Raw genomic sequence first — 17,629 nt, 5'->3', positions numbered from 1 at the left:
CCTGGCACTTGCGATCGCTGTATCGAACACCCACAGTAACGGAACAAATGCTGCAAGTAAAACCATGCTCAATCTGTGACCAGAGGAGCTAATGAAGCTCATTTCCTGTGAATCTGTCTTGGGGCTCAATCTTACAGCATCTAATACAAAGCATGCCCCAAATTATGGCCTTCATGGGTTTGGGGCATTCTTGTGTGAATTTTCTGCTATCTTAACTAGGAGTGGCCTCAATACTGCAGCCTTTGCCTTAGTGGGAACGGTAGATGAGTCTCCTTCCCATATCCATAGATCTTTATTTCATGAAATTAAAAAAAAATGCAGCTTTGAGATTTCTATCCCATAGTTATTCACTTTAAACTATATCAACAAGTTTGAAGATGATGAGGCATGCAGTAGTGCATGGGAACTAACAGACAGACAACACACACATGTGTAACCTGACCGCACAGGTCAGTGTAGCTAGGGAGCCAGGTTTAAGGCACTAACACAGGAAACCGAGATGTTGATAAAAACAATTAATAGTGTTAAGGAATTAATTTTAAAAAGTAAATAATACAATAGCATTTTGGATGACATTACAAATCAAAAGGCTTTGAAAGCCTCTGGAGTCAAGCCAATTTGTTTGCTGCAGATTCTTTCAAAAACTCATTAATAAAATTAAGTTAAATCAGTGTGGGTGCCACAATCAACTGAATTAACTGCCACTATGTTAGACTGTAGGAATATGGACATCTTCAGGTCACCAACAAATTAAAAGAGCAAATTCATGGTATTCACAGACTGAAGCAGGTCTTCTTCGGTAAATGTTTCAAAACAGGGACTAAAGTGTACTAAAATAGACAGACTCAGTGCTTCTTTCCTTGTCCCTCTTTTGGCGTGTGGTTTATCTTTTTAAATCGGGAGCTCTCAGAGCAAGCATTGGGACATATCATTATATTGGAAGGATACTTAACACATCTGGGCGTTACTGTAATTCTAATAATAGTGACAGAATCAGAAACATGGGGACAAAGCTTCAGCTGGGATAAATCAGCACAGACTACTGCTTTCGGCACAGTAGACTGTTTGACTCATCACTATCACAAGATTCAAATAGGAAAAATGGCATCTAGCACATCTACAGGGAAAATATCCAAGGGAGAAAGCTGCAAAATAAGAATGAGACTGAAGGGAGAGAGAGGTTGCAAATCTCAGAGCGCTCCAACATACAACAGTCCAGAAAGCAGTTAATGATGTTTAAGGCCGCATTCAAAGAGGCCCTCTGTCCCCAGGCAGGAATAATACAGTTCTAGGAATATTAGGAATATTACTTTGAACACCCAATGTTCCTAGTCAAATCCAAATAAACCATAGGGAATTCAGGAAAAACTCATGCAAGCCAAAGGGAAAAAAAAATTGCTAAACTTTACAAAACAAGGAATGTTTGAGAGAAGATACCATTTTTAAATGAAGATAATTATTTAGAATGAATTTAGCTCAATGTTTTATAGCATAAAATCAGTTTCAACTTCTGAATGAAAATGTGATCACAAGTGACCATACAACTCATTACCAAGATGTGTTGTTTAACATAACCTTATTTGATATAAGTAGGACAGATGAGTACCATTCCACTATATGACTGATTTTTTCTTGTTTTAATTTAGCTTATTTCCCATGTGAAATGTTTGGCACACAGCTCTAAACTCAGTAGATGCTGGGCTAAGCAGGCAGAACACAGCCGCACAGAGGAGGAACCTCCCTAGCAGCTAATGGCATCTTTCCAGTACAGGAAACAATTAGAGAATAAACGCTGATGGTATATTAACTGCCTTGCCAACTGGAGCAGTGATGCTAACATCTAGGTCATAACATGTCACACAGTCTCCTTTAAACATTAAAAATACTGCTACAAACCTGTTTTTATGTCTTTTGTTTGATTTTGTAACCCTTGTTCCCTGATTCTGTTGATATCATATTTAAGCCTCTTGTCTCCATTTTCAAACTCTGCCTCTATCTATTTTATCTCTTTTCTCAGACCGTGTTATATTTATTCCTTGGCCCTATCACCACACAAACCTTTATCCTTTGTTTGTTAGATCCTCATCCAGCTGCACTTTTGTGCCAACCCAGGCAATGAAATAGATCTTCAGCACCAGAACAGGTATTTTCACCAGACGACACTGCATGAACTGTCTTTCACAAAAAGTAAATGGAAAGTGTTGGTCATTATTCTCCTTCCTCCACCTACATAATATTTTTTGCTCTGTAAATTGTGAGATGCTTGGAGAAGGAATCATCATTCTTAAGCATCTGGAAAGTGCTCAACCAAGAGTGGTTGCTACCGCAAATGAATAGGCAATAAGCCCTCATGATCAGACACCTCCCCTGCATGGTTGGGGGGAATATTTCTATCACACAGTACTTGGCTAGGAACTTCTACCTGTGTTTTCCAACACATCCAGCTCGTCTCCAGCATATCCAACTGGCTAACACATAGGCAGAAACATTTGCCTGTGCTGCTAGTAATGCTACTTTTGTTACCTGTTCACATCCTATTCATTTACAAAGAATCAGTCCAGCTATCACAAAGAGAAGATAGGCATCTATCACATTGTATGATCATGCCATGCCTAGGGTGTGCCTTCATATATCTTGATAAACGCATCTCAGCTATTGACAACCAACTAGTCTGCCTTCCACGTCATACAAGACTTTGAATAAACATATGAAATGTATGGGCTTAGAGATATGCAGCATGCATTCCCCAAAGCGGAGATACCATGACACACTGTCAAGTGACAGACATTCCCCTTTTGGGGATATACTTCTTTAGTTGATGGAAGTAAGCTTTTACAGTTACGAAGTATTTCATACAGTGGGTCAGTGTTAATCAGTCAAAATGACCACACGGCAGGGAGGTAATTTTCTGACAATCGTCCTATAACTGTCTGGCAGCAAGACTGAAACTGTGGCCTCACAAGCTCCAGAGCAGTCCTCTGGCTAAGAAGCTCTTTAATTCTGGTTAAGATGATTTGGAAAAAAGCAAGGATCCCCCCAAAAGAGTAAATCCAAGCCCACAGAGTCCTTACTAAGATCAAGCCTTTCTTTTCCTCTTATCATTTCTTCCCCTTATAGCCAGGCTGTGATGGTAGAACTGAGTCTCCAAAACTGTCCTTCTAGATCTCCCTCCCTTTGCAGGGCTTAAGTTATAGGAGAAACAGAGGCAATGTCAAGATAGATACCGATTTTTTTTTTGGCTTTGTACAATACAATTTCTTAGATCAGAGTAACAATTGTTGACTGTGTCCTGACTAGTCTCTTAGTGCTATGACTGGGCCAAGTGCAATCCTTTTCACTGCGATGAGGGCTTCTTATAAAAGACCCAACTGAGACTAAACTCTGAACATTACCAGTTCCACGCATCTTACTTCCAGAATCATAGTAGACTTTACCCATTTCCAGCATCCATGCCAAGCTGCTGATAGAAAGAGAGCAGGAAAAAACATGATGCTGTATTAGAAAAGACCTTGATAGCTGGCAATCTATAGAGATGAGAAAGGGAAGGGAAGGTATGAGAAAAGGAAGGCAACAAATGAGATGACAAAAGAATTTGAGATTCTCAAGTTCTACACAGCACAGACTGAGAGAGTCACCTCCTTCTAGGTCCCACCTTTATTTCCAGCTGCTAACCTGATGAAACTAAAACACTTTCAATACCATCCTGAGAAGATTTTACAAAACAAGTGGTTAATGCCACTGGCACAAGGATGCTCTATAACAGAAATTTAAATGAGCTAAGAAAACAGAAAGTGTGGTGAGGATGAGGGACTTGAACGTAACAGACAAGACAATAAAGGAGGGAACAGATACAGGAGCAGAAGGGAGAGTGGTTGCACAATGAGAGATAGGTGGCTTAAGTGATATTGCCCAGGAAATGTCTTAAGGCCCTGCAGACCAGGAGAAACTAATGTGACAGTGGTGGAGGAAGGAGAGGGAAGGATGATGGATGATGGCCAGCAGAAAAGACGGCATGGAAGTAAAGACTATTAGAAGGGGGATACAGGATAGAGGGTGCAAGAAAGCAGTTCCCATGAAGGGAAATTAAGGCACAAAAGTCTGACAGGCTCCCTAGCAGGAGGAAGCAATCAGTGACAGCAAACTAAAGAGGGGCCTGCGGATAGACGGGTGAGGATGATCACAATCATACAATCATAGTTGGTTGGTTGGAAGGGACCTCTAGAGATCATCTAGTCCAACCCCCCTGCACACACAGGGTCACCTAGAGCACATGGCACAGGACTGCATCCAAGCGGGTTTTGAAAACCTCCAGACAAGCAGACTCCACAACCTCTCTGGGCAGCCTTTTCCAGTGCAATGGCCAGGAGGGGCGAGAGACCGTCAGTGCAGCTGTGACTGGAATGGGAGGTCTGGTTGGCACCAAAGTCCAGTGGAAGAGGGAATGTCTAAGAGACGATCATTTCATCAAGATGTGGTTTTCACTACAGAAAGTTTGACAGCATCTGTGTTCGGCAAATCTTTCTTCATTCATGGCAGTTCAGAGCAGTCGGAGCCCTGCAGCATGGCAATAGCCTCAACACTGTAACTCTGACCTGCTTGGCTCGGAGGGAGAAGGGGAGGGAGACTGGGAAGGGGGATGTTGTGGGGGTGAGTGCAGTTTTAACAAAGAATCACTTTAACAGAAACTCCTGAGTAATGGCTCTGCCACAGGCCAAGAATAACATCAGCTCAATGTCAGCAATTAGAAGAGGGCTCAGTCAGGCTCCACGGGCAGCTTCAGCCTCCTCAAAGGCACAGTCTAACTCACAGCCCTCTCCTGAGCTCAGAAGCAGCCTCTGCTGCCCATCCAAAGCCCCTAGGATGGAGATGAAAGGCCTCCTGCTCAGAGAGGCAGCAAACAGACTGGAGGTGGGGGAATTTGGAGAAGGAAACCACATGACTGAGTGAGGGCTTTGAGAGGAGGAGTGTGAGGAGCAAAGGTGGAAGTGCCTCTCCCTCAACACTCTCTTAAAAAGGATGGGGGCAATTAAACTATAAGTTATTCTCACGGAGGCTGACTAGTGACTCATCTGCTTCATAGGAGAGAGAGTGGGTGTTTAGACCTCTACACAGTAGTTCTGCTTTTGGTTTTACTGGAGTCCAGCCCTGCCAAATTGCTCAGCTAATAGGTCCCTCCTAATGCAAATCAATCTCTTCTGAGTAGAGATTTCTTCATCTGAAGACTTCCCTTTAACAGGCAAGCCTTTGGGCCATCAGAAAACAAGAACAAAAACATACCTAATTTCCCTCACCATAGTAAGAAACGTAATGATTGCATCAATGAGCTCATTCTGACTTTGGAAGATTCCCCAGGCAGGGTGCAAATGCTACTCCAGACACAGTGGTTCACCTATTGCCATCTAAAAATCACGTAGGACATCGAGAATACAAACCATTTTCCTATTTCTTCCACCTCTTGGATAATCATTTCATCTTTTCCCCTTGCAATTATAACAAGGAGCCATACATCTATCAGATAGCTCAGTGCAAAGCAATGAAAGATCTTAAACATAACAATAGTAAAATGTGCAGGAGGCCTTGAGAAGATTTTCAAGGTTGCAAGGAAAGCTTGCACCTGTGATCAGGGTCAATGGCCACATCTCCTGCACATTTAAGGCTCTTAAAAGAAATTAACACATTTCTTCGAAAGGAAAATTAAGATTCTCCTATTTGATTTGAATACTGTTCATTGGATGACTGCCCTTGAAGAAACTCAGGAGGACAAGTTGGTTCAGATAAAGATCTGATGGTGCCTCTTTGCCACAGATGCACACAGGACATAGCTGTCAATATAATTTCAAGACCCCATGTTTGGAAACATTGAAATGCAGTGACAACCCAACTTGAGGCATTACCTGAGACAAACTCAATTAAAAACAGGAGTGATGGCATTAATTGACACAGAACATGAAAGTCTACAGAGAGTCATAATGATGTCTGAAGCACTATAAAGGAATGCACCAGTATCAGCCCCAAACTGGGACACTAAAGCAGGCAGCAACATGCTACTAGGCTGACACAGTGAAAGAGGCCAGTTGGAACCACAGAATCAAAACATTATGAAAATTACTGCATGTGATATTAATTCTGTTGATATAACCCACTGGAAGAGTTGCTTCCTCCACAAAAGCTAGGCCACTTCTGTTGGCTCCGAGTTGGTCTTGTACATCCAAGACTCAGCACCGCTGCCTCCCAGACCAACACTCTTCTCAGTTACCTGGTGCCGAACTTGACTTTGTTCCAACAGCTGTCGAGACTGAAGTTTCTGCTGCTGGAGTTGCTGCACAGCAAAATGGAGCTGATAGGTGGGATGGGCCAGCTGATTCCCTGTCATCTTGTTGTAAACACTGTTCTCCAACTCCCCTTCCCAGGAAAAATGATCACTGTCCGGAGCCCTGAGAAAAGAAGAGCCATCACATCTTCATCATTCTGCATATACAACCTCTTGCTTACAGGGCACTGCCACTTCCTAAAGATTCTTTACTACCTAGCCAGGTAGGAATTTGTATTAAGTAACCTCTGGTGAATGCAGTACTTTTCACAGGTGTCATGTGCCACCTTGCTAAAGCTTTTCTTGAATTCTGGACTGGGACTGTATTACCAGCCATAACTTCATACTTGAGTGAGAATAAAGGAAGAAAAAGGAGCGAGAAAACTCAAAACTAAAGCAGGTCCATGACTGATTAACTCTCAAGAGAGGCAGAGTTGCCACAGAAGAAGAGCTAAAGATTCCCATCATTAGGGAGATAGGTGTTTGTACTCATACACATTTTGTTAATACAGCAACACATAAGGCTAACATTTAGTGTACTTATGCTGCAGTGAGGCTGGAATAAAAGACAGACATGTAGTATAACACTCCCAGAGGAGACGAAGGGCTGGCAGGGGGCGGTTGCAGTTAGGCCAGATATTGCTTCCATACAGTTACAGTTCAAAAGACCTGAAGGGACTGAATGTGGGTTCATTTCTTTCATCATCTGAGTAACGTAAGCCTGTCTCAGGCTAGCAAAAGCCTCCTACAGAGAGGCAGGAGTCCTCACCACACAGTCATACATGGTGGTACTTCAGCTGTGGCCTGCAATGTGATAGGAGCTCACTGGCTTGCTTTGAAGTTTGTAAGCCTGGGTCAGAAGGCAGCTACAACACGTGTCTGCGCAGGGCCTAGGGGCTTTGCACAGAGCAGATGGTAGAGTGACAGGGCCACGAGGTGGCCTGAAGAGACTACAGTGTCCCAGCAACACACGCACCCTGTGCTCAAAAGACAGGATGCCATATGGCCCACTGAATCCTGACACTGACTAATAAAATCTTCAGGCCTCAGTGCCTGAGCTTCCCAATTCCCTTCTGAGCTGCGCTATGATTCCCTCAGCTACCCCTTCCAAACGTTTCCTTGGGGTTCCTCATGCAGACTCTCCTTTTATTCCCAGTGCATGTCATAACCACGTGGCATGTAAGAGACACTTTGTGCTTCTGCTTTATGCCATGATGCAAAGTATAAGCCATATTTTTGGGAAGGCACTTAGGATCTCAAGACTAGGTTATCTCACACCTTTGAATGCGTCACAGCTTCCCCTCAGTGTGTTACTGCCTGCCCTGTATTCTCCACCATCAGAGCAACCCGCTAAAAGGGGGTCATTTACAGGATGTTTGAAATGAAACCCAAACAACTCTGCCAGGCCCTATGTATTATCCCTCAGTGATGGCCAGATGAGTCCCTTTCAAAGAAAACTGAGGGCAAGGACTCTAAATCACCAAAATATCCTTCTCCTCAGGTTCTGAGCCCATCTAAGGAATAAAAAAGCCCATTAGAAAAGGAGTTCAACTTTAACACCTCCACCAAGCTTCCCTGGGGACTCCTCTTGCTTGCAGCATCACTCCTACTTTACTGCCTTTGGGCCATCAGCTGTAGGTAGTCATTTCTCAATGTCTCTGCGCAAATGATGCTACCCACGCTTCCTCCGTCCTCTGCTCCCACTCTGCATGGAAAGCTGGATAAATGACTCTTGCTCTCTACTCCCTTTTGCTACCTCGCCTTTTGCCATTTCAATTCTTCCCCTTTCACCAGTGCTTGCAAAACTGCAATGTTGCAAGCAGTACTTGTTTCTGAATCTGGTTCTGTGGTTAACCTTGGGAGAGCTGCTTCCCTCTTCCAAACCTGCTACTCCCTTTCTGTCCTCCTTTGAGGGCCAACACCATCTCTTCTTACTGCTTCATTAGATGGTTGCTCTCTAACACCATTCAATGTCTGCAAATGCTATTGCAAAGCTTAAATATATAATATAGCCTGTTTTCCAGGGTTCCTCAGTATACCCTCTTAAAATACCTCCTCCTTTTAAAAACTCCCTTAGATTCTCCCTTTTCCTCTTCATTCTATTACAGTATTTCCCACTCTCTTTCTCTCCTCAAACAAAATTCTGCTACCATATAGAACCAAATTACATCCATCTCTTTCATACTGAACCTAGTTCTATCCGCATGCCCTCTCACATCTCAAAAAGCATACAGTAAGACTCGAAAAAGTACAAAGAAATGCTGTACAGATGATCAAAGGTATGCACTAGCTTATATGCACTAGCTGAGGAATGACTAAATAAGGACTCTTCAGCTTGGAAAAGAGACAACTGAAAGGGAAGTATGAAATATCTATAAAATCAGGAACTTCTGAGAAAGGGAGAATAGGGAACTATTATTCACTGTTGCTCAAGATAGAAGAGGAAGGCAAAAACAGATGAAATCATCAGGTGGACAGGTTAAAGCAAACAAAAGGAGGTACTACCTCTCCTAACACATAATTAAACCATGGATGCCTTATTAACACAGGAAACTAAGGATGCCAAAGATCTATAGAGGTTCAAAAGCGATTGAACAAACTCACGGAAGCAAAAGCCACTAAATACTGTTCACAAAGATAACGCCTCTCGGCCAGGACGACACTGAGCTGCAGATTGCTGAGAACCCGTGAGTACTAGGGAAGCATCATCATCATCATCCCATATCATCACCTAGTACTACTCTTCCCTCAGCATCTTCTAGGTGCTTCTGAGAAGGGTATTGACCTGGACAGACCATGGTTTGACCTAATACAACCAGCACTGTTTTATGCATAGGAGACCTGAAACTAAACCCAGCTCCAGTTGGAGGCAGAAGCTGGGGATTTCAGTCAAGCAGTCTTTAAGGCAAGCAGTCAAGCTACAAGATTGCAGCTTGTTCCAACTCTGAATCTGCAATGCATAAATTCTATCCTTTGATCCAAAAGGATGCTGGGAAGCTCAAAATGGAGAGGTCCACTCCAAAACATGGAAGTCAAGAAAAAAAAATGGAAGAAATGAAACTGATGCAAGTGAAAACTCCACAGAAGTGGGTCCTGCCTTTAACCAAACTGGCTGTGTACCATGGAGATGACACAGTGACTACAGGGTGAAGACAACTAACTTAATGACAAAACTTTAGAATTATTTCCTCAATCCTTATTTCTTTTGCTTTTGCTTTGAGACATCCAGCACCCAATTTACTATTATAGAAATACAGAAATTGAAGACTGATGGTCCAAGCTTTTTTTTTTTTTTTTTTTTTCTAATGCATGTGGATTACTGCCTTGATCCAGCATTTGTCCATTTCAATGGGCTCTCAAACACTTGCCTTTGATTTCTAAGATGCTTTAACCTACTTTTTCTGATTTAACCAATGTATGATCTCTAGCTTAAAATAAGAATTTCAGAAGATAACATTACCCAGTTAAATCTGTTTTAAACCAACCAGCAGAACACTCTGGAAATGACAGTATCAAATCTATAGGGGTGACTAAAAACAAACAAACAAACAAGCTACAACCACCTTTGACCAGCATTTTCTTCCATAGTAGACAGTTTTGTATGTAACTTCCTGCAGTTCTAGCACTCATGCTCCTGCTCTGCATGTGAGGCAGCAGCACAACAGAACTTTTTCTAGTTACCATATTTAAAATATTGTTGCTTGTCCGAGTAGATGTTCTTTCAGAAATAAAGCATACTTCCATTAGCTTTCATGGCTTCTGCTTCCACACAGATATAAATCAATGTAATTTCATTGTACCTACATTCAACTTCTTACGAGCATTAAATATTTGACAACTGAAAGCTTGCATGTTTGCAAGCCACAGGATTACTTTCAAAAACGGATATTTCATCCACAACTTCGCAGCCCCCATCCAGTATGTTGCCAAGTAGCTGATGTTACATCTGAGGCTTTTTTTGTACCTGGGTACAAAAAAATCTGGGCTTAGGTCCGAGACTCCATATATTGCTGTCAGCTACGTGCTCCTGCTATCAGCATAATCGCCATGCTCACACAGACATTTCATGGGGCAGCTCCTATTCTCAGCCTCTGCCAGTTAGCTGATCTAATCAAAGCATGGCCACACATTTGGGCTCTTCCTGAAGCCATCCCTTCTGCTTAAGGAATTCTACAGTAAGCTCAGCACAGTAATGAAGGCTAGGAAAAGGCTGTTCGGGGGATGATAGGTGCTCAACAGGTATTACAGAGCTCACACAGAAAAACTACATAAACTGGGAGAAAAGCTTTGCCACCTTTTTAGACAAAGTCAAAAGTCACCAGAAATGCCCCACACTCGCCATGGAAATGAGTCTTGCTCAGAATAACTGCACACTCACTTGCTCCCAAGGACAGGCCGTAGATACAGGTATGGATACACATGTGTGCACACACACACACGTTCACACACAAAACAAATCCCTGCCAGTGCCAGGGTTTCATTCCGTCAGCCTGGCTAGTTGTGAGCAATCTTCTCACTGCTCAGGGTTGCTCAGGATTATTTATGGGTTGCTTAGTTTAGAGACCTGGCCAGGATTCAGGCCTTCAGCATGTGCAGAAAATCTCAGCCTTGGCATTAAGGCCCATCCTTTGTAAGCAATATTCCATCCTTCCAGCAGCTCTTCGGGCTACTCAGTACTCCTGGCAGGAAACCCACTGTGTTCCTTTCTTTGAACTGTAATTTTCATAAAGCTTGGGCCAGAATTCCCCCTTCCTCTTCACTCACAGACTAAGAGCTCCCTGCCTTTTCTTTTTCTTTGCATCACAGAAAGTACAGGTTTGCCTCCAAGAGCAATTCCAGCAGATCTCCATGCTATTATGACCCCAACCCAGCCTAAAAGTGCTATAACACCACACACCAAACTCCATGTTCTTGCTTCTGAATTCCCCTTCGTGCTTCCGCTCTCTAAGGGGACCTCATATCCAATTCATTTAGCTCTCTTCTCATGTAAGCAACCCTTATGCAGTCAACTATTGACACTTGGGCTAGGAACTAATATTAGAGGTCTGCTCACTGGCTGCATGCAATTCAGCCTTTGTACACAAAAGACATGGTGATGAGCTCTCATGAGAAAGCAGGGAGCTGGTCTTCCGTGCCCGCTTCAGATGGATACTCGAGACTGAAGCTGCAGAGAATGGCTGGGCACCATCCTCTGAGAAACCTGTGGTTACTAAGAACCACTCGCTGCACAGTCGGTCTCTGCGGTACGAACGGCACCGGGAGGCCTGCACTTCTCCTAGCACCCACCACTCCAAAGGAGCCATTCACACGTCTGGCAAGACAGGGTCTTCGCCAACAGAGCCATCGCTGGGATGAGTATGAGAGGACAAGAGACAACAGGAGAAGACACCACAAAGAAAACTCTTCACCCAATTGAAACTACAGGGAAATAAGAAGGGAGGAATATAACATAGGAATAGGAGGGATTCAGGATAAAATTCAGGGTATTATTTCTCAATCGAGAATTTGGATTTAAATAAAATGTCCAAAGTTCTCAAAAAAAAACGATGATTTTTAAGTACCATAAATGCTATGTATAGGGCTTTCATTTATGCTTTGACTGAAGATTTCTTTCAATGACACAATTGGGCACTTGCACACTGGGCACACACACTGACTGCTGTGTACCAGGCAACAGCAGCAATTCAAGCAGCCAGCTGATGTTCCCTGTGTTTCACTTACCAGGTGTGAATTTGTGAAACATTCTGAAGAATGCCTACACATCCCACTGAAAGGCAATGCAAATTAGGTTCAAATTACTTAAGAAAATGGAGCTTAGACATTCTTGAAAATTACTCCTCTATGCTTAACCCTGCTTAACTTGTGACAACTCCCATCACAGTGGGAGACTACATAGCTTTAGGTCTAGCAAACTGAAAAAAAAAATCCTTTCAGATGCAGAAATAAGCTGATAATGTAAAAAAAATGACATTCTTTCCTGGAAAGGCTGGAGTTACAGAAGAACAAGGGCCTTTGCTTGTAACTAGGAAGCCCAAAGCATTTGGAAATCAGTGATCCCACTGTGCCATGGAATGCAAGACAATCTCAGGCCCACCTGGCACCCAGGTGATGGGACAAGTCCAGGAAGCTTTCAGAGTAAAGCCACTGTGGGCACCAAATGCTAGTAGCTGGCATTGCAGTTCTGTATAATGTGGCAGCTCCCAGCATCCTGCCGATTTGTGTTCAGGCACTCAGAAAAACACAGAACATTTTCTTTGGCACACCACATGCTTCTTCCATCCCTAACAATAGGCCCTAGGATGGGGCTGGCTATGGAGAAATGATAAACATAGTGGGATGCAGCCCAGGACGCTGGGGGCCTGGCTGGGGTGCGGGACTGCCAGGCCTCTCACAGTGCCACTTGCCTCAAGGCCTTGCTTTGTCTTTTCTCCTCCTTTTTCTCCCCTCAGCTTCAAAAGCAATAAATCAAAAACTGAAAAATAGAACAACAAGTCTTTGAGAACGGTTTCCTCCTGGCCTCTGCTGTTATCAGGAACATCTAAGAAAAAGTGCCTTTGGTTTAGCTTAGTGAGCAAGTGCCTGTATTGTAGCATGGTCTGTAAACCTTACTGCCACAGCATGCAAATCCCTAAAGCTCTCAGCAACTGGTAAAGAAAGGTGGCTTTCCAAAAACCAGGAAAGAACAAAGCACTTTTATATTCCTAAATGAGCCGTGCCTGGGACTTTGGAGATCTTCTGCAGCCCAGGGAGCTGTCCAGAACTCTCAACAGCGCAGGTACGTAAAGACAGTAAAGAGGCAGGAAGCATCTGGCCTACATAAAACCAGGATGCCATCACCTGCCTTGCAATCTGCTTTCAAGCTCCGCAAAAGAAGGCAAGGAAAAGCTTTTAAAGTTAACGAGCAGTCTGTGGAGGCTGCACTGGCACAGCAAACAAGCAGAACCTCAACTGGGTTCAAGTCTAGTTCAAAGCGACCAACAGTCTCCCATGGTGAAGGTGTCGCAGAGAGTAGCTAAGGCTACTTTTACACCTACACGAGAGGTGAGAGAACAGTCAGTTTCTTTGGGCCATTAGAGAGCAGGAGATGTACAAGGACCATAGGAAAAGCCTTGGGCCCAAGTGACCCACTGATTTAGGGAAAGAACACAAGCGGATCTGCAGATTTAACTACAACTACCAGACCCCCATCCATTCACAGGTTAATTGTAATAGCTACCAGAGGCACATTTCAAGCATCCCAGGACATTCTAATATGCTTAATTACTAGCAAATGTCAGGAGTCCCTTTCTGCTGTTCTCACAATTCCCCTTTTCAGCTGACAGACGTGATGTTGTTAGAATAATTCTATTCAAGAACAGAGATGCAGGCAAAAGCATCCAGCTCATCTCCTTGTGGTGCACGATTAGCACATGTTCTAGTGGCCAGAGTAGTCTGTGCATTCCAGGTGCACAACTCCACGGGCAGGCACGTGTTCAGTGTCTAGAAGTTTCCCTAGATTCCTAACCAAACCTGTATTTTATTCTATTTTTACTACCTGACCTTCCCTTATTTGAATCTAAATCTTCATCACTAGATCTCTGTCCCCTTAGAGCCTATTCAACCCTTCATCTTTTCCCTAAACTCAGTCTCTTTTTAACCCTGACTACCTATCACTTTTTTTCTGAATTTTCTCCAGTTGATGAATATGAGGCCCTAGCAGGTGCCCCAAACTGTACATATTATTCCAGATGTGGATGTACCGTAGCTATATGGACAGTACCCATTGTCTCCTTGCCCATTTACCTTATTCTACAAGCACTATCCAAGTTCATTGGCTTTATTTTTTTTTTCTTCCTTCTCAAGGCATATGCTGCTAATTTCTCTCTTTCGCCTTGGCTTCTGGAAGCTATTCCTGCTTCTTTGCCTTCCATCAAATATCTGGGTTTTGGAGCAAAAAAGTGCTGTTCTTACAACAATGGCAAAGTGGTACCTATTTAGTGCTGTAAATTGGGAATTAAGTGCTTTTCAGGTCCTGGGTCTCCATATCCAGGTAGAGCCAGGAGTAGAGCAGGTTAAAAACAAGGTGTATCAAGATAGCCTAGCAGAGCACAGCAGGTTCAGAAGCACTGCAGAACTCCATAATCTACCTAATGCCAGCTAAGTCCAGAAACCGTTATCAACCTATTTTTTTCAGGAGCACTAAACCTGGCAGCCTTCATAAATGAAATGAAATATTTACTCTTCACGGGAGCCAATTTCTGTCGGGCCCCTAGTAGCATCCTTGGCTCTGTGCCACAAACAAAATACTGTCAGCCTCTCTGATCTAGGAAATACTTGGCAGGTAAGCTACATTGCTTTTTCCTTCTTCTTACACAGGACAGCTTTGAAATTCACTTGTACAGAGACTGAATCAAGAAGAAAACTAACAGCCAGCTGGCTGGAAAGTTCCATGCCTCCATCCTAGTGCTGCTCATCAGGTCACTAGAGAAGCTGAGAAGGCTTCGCTCCTCCACGAGACCCACATTAACAAGATCCCACAGCCTTTCTGTCCTCAACTAGTGTGAACACTAGGACAATCTAAACTGACTGGGATGTAGTTCTGGGCTCTAGTTTCCTGCACAAGCTTCCATACCTGCAAACACAAAAAGAGCCTGCAAAAACATTTTAATGGAAAGACTTATCTAGCATAATATTAATACAGATGAAAAAGAAGCCTGCTATCATTGCTGCCCTCATAACAGAACTTTGGGGGAAGATTACCTACTAAAATCTGACATGCAAGTGCCTGAGCTACCACCCTACCACCTTGCCAATTTTAATGCATTAAGTAAGTGTGAAGCTCAGACAAAACCTATGGACTCTGAATGAAGCCACCTCAATGTACTGTCTAATTTTGCTTTGATTATAGTAAGCCATGTCAGGCTTAGACAACATGCTAAGCCCCATCTTAAATCTGACTTCTTTCCCTAGTCCAGGCAGACTCTTTTGGTGAACATACACACCATACAATTGGAAGTACCACTAACTGCAGCTCAGTGTTGCACCGTGACAGAGATGGGAAAGGTCCTCTTCACTACATAGGTCGCACAGTAAAATCTAGCATGGATCAAGTGAATTAATACAAAAATGTGACTACTGAGTTTCTTCTAATTTTGTCCCTATCAATGTAGGCAAGTCTATTGGAGGAAAAAAAAAAAATCGAACTGGTGGACTCTGTCCATTCCCTGCTGTACATTTATCAGCATTTAATCCAAGTAGATTTGGTATTTTAGAGGTGATGACAATAACATCACATGAAGATGAAAGCATGATAAATAGACATCATTATCTGTTTAGAATATACTTTCCACTGGGCCTGTAATAAAAGTCACTGATCTGGCACCTGCCAGATACTCCCTGCCTGTTTCCAGGGAGGCAGGGGTTAAGTCAGGACCAGTAAGTTAGCCCTGCACCCTGCAATGCCTCCTTTGAAAAGCCGCTTGCACAGTTTACAGGGAGAGAGTGAGAGTGCAGCTGCTGTCCCAGCCAACATTTGGTTCCTATTACAGTGAATAAATCTCCCCCTCCCCCTTCTTTTCTTTTTTCCCCCTTTTTATATTAAAAGTCCATCAAACACATTTTTTTTCTCCTTCATATTTTCCATCAAGTTTCCTCCTGTGCAGCCTTTCCCAGAATGTGGTGCCCCTCGCTGCATTTGCTAAGGCAGCAACAGAGAGACCCCACCAAAGAAAAGAATGGGGAAAGAAGGGGGCACTCAAGGCCCTTACTCAAATCTCAAGAGGCAAGTGAAAAGCTACAGTGGGGCTAAACTGGTGAAATCTAGAGCACTTGAAAAGAATAAACAAACAAACAAACATCAGGCTGTTGACTTTGGTTGGGCTGATTCATGAGATCAGGGAGAAAAAGCCCTCTGCTCCTTCTAAAAGCAGAAGCACCATATGGAGCTAAATGCTCTTCTGGGCCATCATCTGGCCTCCCAAAAGATTCCGGACAAGACTGTACACTACAGGGCTTTCAGGAGCTTAAAGAGTTCCTCTGCAGCTGTGCTGCCCAGGATTCCACCTGAAAATGACTTTTTGGTTGTCATATGACAGTGGATTAGAGATGCCACAGTGCTCCTAATTGACTGTTTGGTTGTCTAATTATTAAATATCAAGTACTCAGAAAAACTTCAAAGAACATGACAAGTCTCTAATCTGCAGTGAAGTTCATGAAAGTAGTCAACATTGCTTGACATCTTGTACCCCACCATCTTGTTACACAGTGCACGGAGACTCTCCACGTCCACTCTGCTGAGGGTCTTTTGGAGAAACCTCGATAAATTTGACAGTGTGGATAGTCTGTTTATGGGGACGGAGCATGCTGAAGTGTACAGTTCCCTGACTTCATGCCTATAAAGTCCGAGGCCAAGAATCATAGCCAGATAACAGAACTCCATGAAACAGCAACACGTCTACACTTACATTCTGTAAACCTAAAGGGAAGGCCCAGAAGCTGTTCTGTGCTTCCAGAGCAAAGGTCTGCAAATACCTCTAATCAAAGCTTGTGGGAAGTCTCATCTGAAAGGCAGTTTAAGTTGGGCATCAGTGATACTAGAGAAGCATTCCAGTGAAAGAGGCAGAACAGTACTATGTAGCTAACAAGATGCAACTCTGGTATTACTCAGTAACACAGCTAAGGCTGTTTAGCATCTAGCTGCTGAAGCAGAATAAAATAAGAAAAATATAAAGCAAGAATTCAAGGTTGTTCTCCTTGCTGGGAGGCTGTGTGCTCATGGTTAACGCTTTCTTGACTTTAATTCCTCAAACAGCGAGGAACTACAAATATATAAGGACAGAGTAAAGGATCTTAAGAGACCTCTTTCCCTTAAATAACTGAAAAATTTCAACCTAGCTCCAATGTAATGAAGCTAGGGGAATTTCCCACTGAAAAGAATATTGACTTACACAGTCTCCTAAACCTGATGGAGCCTGCCTGCTGGCCAAAGAGGCATCTCTAGCACTCATTTTCCCTAACCTCGTTTTTTTTTTTTTTTTTTTTTTTTTTTAATGCAGGATAACAAAGCCTGACAACGTACAGAGTATATTTATCTGGCAGTGATCTCCCATTTGATAATAAAAGTTCCCCCCCCGCCCCCCCCCGCCCAGGTTCCCTTTGCAGTTTTGTCAAGCTGGAACTAAGAGAGCAAATTGTTATCTCCACCTCCTGTACAAAGATCCATTCACCTGCTGTGGTTCCCTGAACCTTTAACAACAGGTTAGAAAAAGAGCAGGAAGGGGCACTGGCAAGGTCTGCATCAGCCTGCTTCCAAGGGATTAAAGAAAATCTCATGGGGGTGGC

The 17,629-nt window shown here is 43.2% G+C and overlaps 1 protein-coding gene across 1 annotated transcript in view; it reads right to left on the bottom strand.

Moving 5' to 3' along the window:
* Positions 1-17,629, bottom strand: part of TTLL5 (tubulin tyrosine ligase like 5) — a 122,807-nt gene that overhangs the window by 20,132 nt on the left and 85,046 nt on the right. The window contains 1 exon segment of the mRNA XM_088529383.1: positions 6,257-6,434. Coding sequence (XP_088385509.1) covers positions 6,257-6,434 — 178 coding nt within the window.

Source organism: Tinamus guttatus, unplaced genomic scaffold (assembly GCF_059628265.1).
Source record: "Tinamus guttatus ecotype Peru unplaced genomic scaffold, ASM5962826v1 Tinamus_guttatus_pri_ptg000327l, whole genome shotgun sequence".
In the NCBI taxonomy this organism is placed as follows: Eukaryota; Metazoa; Chordata; class Aves; order Tinamiformes; family Tinamidae; genus Tinamus; species Tinamus guttatus.
The sequence above is the reverse complement of the archived record's forward strand: the minus strand, read 5'-3'. Positions and strand labels throughout refer to the sequence as shown.